Here is an 8,363-nt window from a genome sequence, read left to right as displayed (position 1 = left end):
AGGACAGCCTGGTCCAGGACAGCTTTTCCACCACAGCGCACCAGGACAACACACCGACAGTGAGCACCAAAGGTATGGATGCTTTTTAAAAACTTGAAGAATTTTTTCGGGTGGTGGGGGCGCCCTTTAACCCCAGCACTCGGGAGGCAGAAGTAGGAGATTCTCTGTTAGTTCGAGGCCAGCCTAGTCCAGGATACCTTTACCAGCACAGAGCGCACCAGGATGACACACTGGCAGTGAGTGCCAAAGATATGGATGCTTTTTAAAAACTTACAAAATTTTTCCAGGCGGTGGTGGCGCCCTTGAAACCCAGCACTTGGGAGGCAGAGGCAGGCGAATCTGTTAGTTCGAGGACAGCCTGGTCCAGGACAGCTTTTCCACCACAGCGCACCAGGACGACACACCGACAGTGAGTGCCAAAGGTATGGATGCTTTTTAAAAACTTGGAGAATTTTTCCGGGTGGTGGGGGCGCCCTTTAACCCCAGCACTCGGGAGGCAGAAGTAGGAGATTCTCTGTTAGTTCGAGGCCAGCCTAGTCCAGGATACCTTTACCAGCACAGAGCGCACCAGGCTGACACACTGGCAGTGAGCGCCAAAGGTATGGATGCTTTTAAAAACTTGCAAAATTTTTCCAGGCAGTGGTGGTGCCCTTTATCCCCAGCACTCGGGAGGCAGAAGTAGGCGAATCTGTTAGTTCGAGGACAGCCTGGTCCAGGACAGCTTTTCCACCACAGCGCACCAGGACGACACACTGACAGTGGGTGCCAAAGGTACGAATGCTTTTTTAAAAACTTGGGGAAGGGCTGGAGAGATGGCTCAGTGGTTAAGAGCACTGTCTGCTCTTCCAGAGGTCCTGAGTTCAATTCCCAGCAACCACATGGTGGCTCCAAACCATCTGTAAAGAGATCTGGCACCCTCCTCTGGCGTGTGGGTATAAATGGAGGCAGAAAGTTGTGTACATAATAAAAACTTGGGGAATTTTTCCGGGTGGAGGTGGTGCCCTTTAACCCCAGCACTCAGAAGGCAGAAGTAGGCGATTCTCTGTTGAGTTCAAGGCCAGCCTGGTCTACCTGGTCTACAAGAGCTAGTTCCAGGATAGTTAGAGTTGTTACACAAAGAAACCCTGTCCTGAAAAAAAAAACTTGCAAATTTAAATGTAGCTCTTGGTTCCTTTGGCTTGTCTTCGCAGTTAAGTCAGGGTCTCTCGGTGCAGCCCAGACTGGTTTGCCCATGCCTAATCCCCCAGAATCTAATCCCCCAGAATACAGTACAGGAATTGGCAGCATCTGCATCACACCAACGGGAGGCAGGTTTCTTGGGGTCCGTATTAAATTCAAAGTGTACACTCCTACACAGAGTTGTAAAGTTTTGCCTCACCGTTGATAGAACTGCCATGATTTCTACCTGTTCACCAATACTTTTTGTTTTTCTTTAAGGGCCCCGATTTTCTATTAGGATGGAACAAACTTTACAGGACACTTTGGAGGGGGGCGATGAGACTGTTCAGCAGCAACCCCCTCCACTGAAACCCACGTCTTGTGGGGAAAAATCTCTTCAGGAAAAACTGTATGACATTTATGTGGAGGAGTGTGAAAAGGAGCCAGAAGCAGAGGGCCTTCGAAGCAATGTCAACTTGCTAGAGAAGCTTATGAAGAGAGAGCCATTGCCATGTTTAGTGGTCAGCCTGTACCCAGAAAACCAGGACTATTCTCTCATGCTCAAGGATAAAGATGGAGTCCTTATAGAGCCCTATCCAGGGCCGTATGTAGGACAGAAACTGCTTGAATATTTGGATGCTGAAGAGTTACCTTCCTTTCTGATTGATATTCTGGAAAAGTCTCCTGTGAATGTTTTTCACAGTGGCTGTGTCATAGCAGAAATCCGAGACTACAGGCAGTGTGGTGACATCTACCCTCCCGAGGAGCCTGCTGCAGAGGCTGCTGTGTCCTCTCCTGCTTGCCAAGTCCGGCATATTCTCTTACGTCCAACGATGCAGTCTCTAGTAAGCGATGTCGAGTCCATGACAAGTGACAGCAGTCAGTGGACCCAGGAAGCAAAACAGGAGCTTGAGAGCCAACTGATCTTAGCTACAGCAGAGCCACTGTGTCTGGATCCTTCTGTTGCTGTCACCTGCATGGCCAACAAATTGCTGTTTAATGAGCAGAAGATGAACACTAACCCCATGCGGCAATGCTTCAAGAGGCATGCATGCCCCTCTCTGGATCAAGAGGAGGTACCATCTGGGTGTTCTTGTCCCCCTGACTTAATGACAACCACTCCTTGCAAAAAGCAGGCAAAAATAAGTCCAGATAACCCATCTGACCTGCAGATTGATGGAACAGAAACATGCAACCAGAGTCCCTGTGAACTGACTGTGCCTTCAGAGATGGACTTGGAGAGCTTTGTTAAAGAGTTGCTATCTCTGCCCTTTGATGAGACTGAACCAACCATCTCAGCAATTCCTGAGGTAAAATATGATTGTATGTTTGATTGTGAGGATGACAGTCAGCTATGGGATAGGAATGAAGATATCATGGAGTGCCTTAATACGCTTCTCAATGAGGAAATAGAGCCACTTCCAGAGGGCAGCAGTGCTAACGCCATGTCTCTCCCTCCTGTTGCCCTGGGTGATTATTCAGATGATTTCCTGACAGGGATAAACACTGAGCCAAGGAAGACAGTGCCTATGTGCCAGGAGGCTGTCCAGAGCCAAGCTAGTTGTCCCAGCAAGATGACACAGGGGTCCAGTAGCTCAGTCTGTCCTCCTCAGCCCACCCCAGGGAAGAAGTGGTCTTGTAGCTCAGTCTGTCCTCAGCCCACCCCAGAGAAGAAGCGGCCTAGTAGCTCAGTCTGTCCTCAGCCCACCCCAGGGAAGAAGTGGCCTAGTAGCTCAGTCTGGCCTCCTCAGCCCACCCCAGGGAAGAAGTGGCCTAGTAGCTCAGTCTGGCCTCCTCAGACCACCCCAGAGAAGAAGTGGCCTAGTAGCTCAGTCTGTCCTCAGCCCACCCCAGGGAAGAAGTGGCCTAGTAGCTCAGTCTGTCCTCCTCAGCCCACCCCAGAGAAGAAGTGGCCTAGTAGCTCAGTCTGGCCTCCTCAGCCCACCCCAGAGAAGAAGTGGCCTAGTAGCTCAGTCTGGCCTCCTCAGCCCACCCCAGAGAAGAAGCAGCCTAGTAGCTCAGTCTGTCCTCAGCCCACCCCAGAGAAGAAGTGGCCTAGTAGCTCAGTCTGGCCTCCTCAGCCCACCCCAGGGAAGAAGTGGCCTAGTAGCTCAGTCTGTCCTCAGCCCACCCCAGGGAAGAAGTGGTCTTGTAGCTCAGTCTGTCCTCAGCCCACCCCAGGGAAGAAGTGGTCTAGTAGCTCAGTCTGTCCTCCTCAGACCACCCCAGAGAAGAAGTGGCCTAGTAGTTCAGTCTGGCCTCCTCAGCCCACCCCAGGGAAGAAGTGGCCTAGTAGCTCAGTCTGTCCTCCTCAGACCACCCCAGAGAAGAAGTGGCCTAGTAGCTCAGTCTGTCCTCCTCAGCCCACCCCAAGGAAGAAGCGGCCTAGTAGCTCAGTCTGTCCTCCTCAGACCACCCCAGAGAAGAAGTGGCCTAGTAGCTCAGTCTGTCCTCCTCAGACCACCCCAGAGAAGAAGCGGCCTAGTAGCTCAGTCTGTCCTCCTCAGACCACCCCAGAGAAGAAGTGGCCTAGTAGCTCAGTCTGTCCTCCTCAGACCACCCCAGGGAAGAAGCGGCCTAGTAGCTCAGTCTGGCCTCCTCAGACCACCCCAGGGAAGAAGTGGCCTAGTAGCTCAGTCTGTCCTCCTCAGACCACCCCAGGGAAGAAGCGGCCTAGTAGCTCAGTCTGGCCTCCTCAGACCACCCCAGGGAAGAAGCGGCCTAGTAGCTCAGTCTGGCCTCCTCAGCCCACCCCAGGGAAGAAGCCCACAGCCAGTCTAGTGTCATTGTCAGCCTTAAAGAAGGAAAGCAAAATTCCTCTACTGGTGTCACTGGCCCCCATCTCGAGACAGGGCCCCTCATCTCTCAGGTCCGTCACACCAGAGGCCAGGCGAGACCCGCCTCCTGCTCCTCAAGCAGTCAGGGTGGTTCAGCGGACCACTGTGGGAATGAGCAGAGTTCCTCCAGCTGGCCAACCCAGTGCTAGGTCATCAGAAAACAACCCCAAGATCCAGCCCCCCACTTGGACCACTCGTGTTCGCGTGATCCGTTTGGTAAGGTCTACTATGGTGGGTAATTCAACCCAGGTCCCAGTCCGCCTCACTAGCGCCCCAGCTGCTGAGGGAACCAGTCATAATAGCCACATTCCAGCCAGAGAACCTAGGCCAGCACAGTGCACCGTGAGGCCACCTGTGCGACTCATTATAAATAATACAGCAAATCCCATAAGTGTAAGGACTCCCCCTGGCTCTCTCATTATGCACACAGACTCTCAGATGTCATCCCAGAGACCACTGCAATTTCCACAGCAGACATATGTATTGATTCCAAAACAGCTGCAACCACCCAGCGCCCCTGTCCCCCAGCAGCCACAGCCAGGGCCAGCAGCTTCCTCCCAAGGGTCTAATCCTCAGCAGGTGTCCTTGCCAGATCAGCAAACTAGTCGCCTTAACAGTGAGGGGCCCAGAGTGGTTCAACAGACCCAGAGGTCTGTGGTGTTTCGGGTGAGCTCCACCCCACAGAGCCACAGGCAGAATGTTCGGGCCCAGGGCTTCCAGGTCTCTGCTATCATGGTCCGGCAGGGGCAGAGGCAGGGGCAGACCCAGAATGTGCATGTGCGAATCATACCACGCATAGTGACTGTGTCCAGAGCAGACATTCGGTCCTATGCACGTGGGAATGCATCTAGCGAACCCAGTGATAGAGGAACGGGAGGGCAACCAAACCCCCCAAGGTCCTGACTCTTACTTCTCTGTAAAATGTACCAGTATTGAGCTAAATCATTCCTAGTTTTTATTTTTTTGTTGGTGTTTGGAATGTGTCAGTATGTGACTGCTTAAAATGCAAAAGTAAAAAGCTCAATGCCCAAAGTTTTGCGTAGAAACAGAGAAGGAATTTTAAAACCTAGGACTGTTTTGCTTATTTTGCTCCTTGTGTTTGATAAAGGAGTGTTTATTGTAGTGTCCCAGTGTGAATTCACATCTGAAATTTGTTATCTTTAGTAATTCCAGATTGTCATTTAGATAAACATTCAAAGTGCAGTCATAAGGGGCTGGACAAATGGCTCCACAATTAAGAGTACTTGCCGCCCTTTCAAGGGCTGGAGTTTGCTTTCCAGCCCCCACTTCAGTCACCTCCAGCTCCAGAAATTCTGACAGACACTTTTCTGGCCTCTGAGGGGACACACATGCATGTGTCCCTCTCACATAAATAGAATTGAAAAATAAAATAGCTCAAGCGATGGCTTAGTGCTTAAGAAAATGTGTGGCCTTGCAGAAGAGCGGGGTTTAGTTCTTTGTGCCGACATGGTGGCTCACAACCAACTGGAAGTCCAGTGCCAGGGGATATGATGCCCTCTTCTTAGCTGCATGGGCACCAGGTACCTACATGGTTCACATGCATATATGCTGGCAAAACTCCCAAGCACATAAACTTCATATGTTTTTTTAATTGCAACAATATACTTTAAGTTCATAACTTAGCAATAATTGAGAGGCTTATTGTAAATGATGATTAAAAACAAACACACATTTTGCTGTTTTAACAAAAAATTTGGAATGAGTTTTGTCTTCAATGGCTTTTTTTCTCACCACCCCTACCCGCCCCCCTCCCCAGCAAAAACAGGGTTTTTCTGTGTAGCCCTGGCTGTCCTGGAACTCACTCTGTAGACCAGGCCAGTCTTAAGTGTACAGAAATCCTCCTGCCTCTGCCTCCCCCCGAGTGCTGAGATTAAAGGTATGCCTACGCCACCACTGTTGAGGCTGTTTTAACAATTTTATAGTCACAGCTCAGTATTAGAAAGCACAATCCCAAAGCTGTGCCACGTGCTTCTAGAACTAATTCATTTGTTTTCGGGACTGAAACGCTGCACCCCTAAACCATAAAATCCCCCATTTCCTGTCCCCACCCCTGGCTGCTTATGCCTCCAGGAGTCTGAGTGCTCCCAGTACCTCACATGTGTGGAACCATGAGGTGCCTATTATATCAGACAGTCTTTTTCACTTGACATGATGTCCCCAAGGCTCGTGCATGTTGTGCCTTGTGACAGATTTGTAAAAATGATTTTCCTGTTAAATATGTAAGGAACTGACTTGTGAACCAGGAGAAATGTCTTTCAGGAGAACTTAGTTTGTCCTTCTTAGTTTAAAAGGCCTGCATGCAGCATCTGAAATGCGATTGCTGCGAGCCCGCTGGCAAAACTAATCCCAAAGGAGACCAGAACAAAGGAAAGTCGTCACACTGAAATGTGTCTGCCCTAGACAGGCACCCTGTGCAAGGGAGTCGGTGGCAGATTTGTTTATGGCCCTCCCAGCCCTCGGAAGGTTTCCCAGCACTCGGGGCTCTGGCCAGCCCCAGCTCTCCTCCAGACCCTGCCACTGGCCTGGAAGAGGCAGTCTGGGATGGCTTGCTGTGGTGCTCCTTGGGAGGCCATTTACCTATTTTAGAACATTCTAGGATACTTGCACCAAGGGAATAAGCACTTGGAAATAACATTTACTGCTCTGCTTCTCCAGTGCCCACAGCCTTCTGAGCTGTAAAGTGGACTGTCGTCCTCCTTCTCCTTCTCCCCCTCCTTCTCTCCCTCCTCCTCCTCCTCCCCCTTCCTCTCCCCTACTCCTCTTCTCCATCCTCCCCCTTCCCCCTCCTCTCCCCCTCTACCACTTCCCCTTTCCCCCCTCCTCCTTCCCCCCTCCTCCCCCTTCCTCTCCCCTACTCCTCCTCCCCCTCCCACTACCCTCTCCTCCCCCTCTTCCCCTTCCCCCCTCCCCCTCTTCCCCTTCCCCCCTTCCTCCCCTTTTCCTTCCTTTTTCCCCTCTCCCCCTCCTCCTCCTCCCCCACCCCCGTTTATCCTTCCCCAGTTGTTCAGCTCATTTCAGTTTTCCTGTTTCAATGACCTGAACTGCTCCATCTCTTTTTGATCTGTTCCCTTCAGAGAGTCGAGGTGTGCTGGGCTGGAGAGATGGCCTGGCCCTTAAAGGCTAGGCTCACATCCAAAACAGGAGAGAGTCAAGGGGTGATCAGTTCTGTAGGGTTACCCACACCAAGGTAACATTTCCGTTACCGTGATCCTTTCGCATTTATGACATTGGCAGCGCTGTGCAGTCAGCCCCTCTGTCTGTATGCCAACCATGCTCGGCACTTCAAAAGAAGTCCCGGGCCTCTTAGGCACAAAGGGGGAAGGCTTCCTCCCCTCCCCCCAGCCACTTTGCTTTGTGGCCCTATAGATTTAATTGTTCTTAGTGTTTATAGTGTATGACTTATACAGTGTTTGGTACAACGTTGTACATCTTGTGTCTGCCTTTTTGCCTGGCATGTGTTTGATGTGTATTCGTCTTGTACTATGCACCGGCACTTGGAGCCTCTTTGGCACATTCCCTGTGTATGGCCTGACCTGTTTATCTGTGTTTGGGCTGTTGCCATCTTTTGGCTGCTGTGGGTAGTGGTGCTGCCATCATTCAGACACAGGTGTTATTTTGCTGTTTGTTTTGTTCCTTTGTAACTCTTAAGGATAGTCTGCCTACATGAAGTCTGCCTTTGTAAGGGCACATGTATGTTTGTTTGCCTTTTGCCCTAAGAAGTGGAAACACGGCCTGTCCATTCTGAAAGAGATTAGCGAAGGGACGGTGATGTCACTGGCATAAACCATGCTGGGCTTCCGCGGTTGCTCTTCAACAAAGATTTGGCCTCCTTCAAGCCCGCTGGTTCCAGTGGCCACCAGAGTGACAGCGAGCAGACGGGAGCATCCTGGACAACGCCAGGAGTGGAGCCTGCACTCGAAAGAAGTGACATGGTCCAGTGAGCAGTTACAAAGGACTGAGCTCAGCCTCTGAGCCCAGCAGATCTAACCTCAGTGTGCTGCCAGTTTTGGTGTCCTTCCTCCCTTTGCTCTGTAACCAGTCCATTCAGGTACAATAAGCAGAATGTTTTGCTTGAGAGATGTGTCCTTTGTTTTCAGACAGGCAAATAAATTCATCTTTGTTTCCAATTTCCATTTAGTGGCATCTGTTTGTTTTCATCCAGTGATCCCCATTGTGGTGACAATTTGTCTCTATCCAGGATCCTATCCCCATATTTCTTACCTCTCAACTAGTAGGCTGACAGACGGCAGCCCCAGAGAGCCTCCTGTCTGCTCCTGCCCCAGGAGGGGTCTCCAGAGTGCTGCAAAGCACAGCTGATTAGCTCCACGGTGCTGGCATCTGAACTCA

General features: G+C 51.0%; 1 protein-coding gene across 1 annotated transcript; it reads left to right on the top strand.

Moving 5' to 3' along the window:
* The first annotated feature begins 1,457 nt into the window (after positions 1–1,457).
* Positions 1,458–7,957, top strand: LOC121445437 (transcription factor SPT20 homolog). Its single transcript, XM_041647577.1, has 4 exons — positions 1,458–2,756; positions 4,011–4,211; positions 4,494–4,830; positions 7,836–7,957. The coding sequence occupies exons 1-4, from the start codon at positions 1,458–1,460 to the stop codon at positions 7,955–7,957; spliced, it is 1,959 nt and encodes a 652-aa protein (XP_041503511.1).
* Positions 7,958–8,363: the final 406 nt, after the last annotated feature.

This window comes from Microtus oregoni, unplaced genomic scaffold, assembly GCF_018167655.1.
Source record: "Microtus oregoni isolate MIOR12 unplaced genomic scaffold, Mior012 000191F_ref0000080, whole genome shotgun sequence".
NCBI lineage: Eukaryota > Metazoa > Chordata > Mammalia > Rodentia > Cricetidae > Microtus > Microtus oregoni.
The sequence above is the reverse complement of the archived record's forward strand: the minus strand, read 5'-3'. Positions and strand labels throughout refer to the sequence as shown.

Coding starts and splice junctions, on each gene's coding strand:
- LOC121445437 (XM_041647577.1), top strand. CDS start 1,458: ATGGAACAAACTTTACAGGACACTTTGGAGGGGGGCGATGAGACTGTT. Junction 2,757..4,010: donor CACAGGGGTCCAGTAGCTCA/GTCTGTCCTCCT, acceptor ATCTCGAGACAG/GGCCCCTCATCTCTCAGGTC. Junction 4,831..7,835: donor AGACATTCGGTCCTATGCAC/GTGGGAATGCAT, acceptor TCTTCAACAAAG/ATTTGGCCTCCTTCAAGCCC.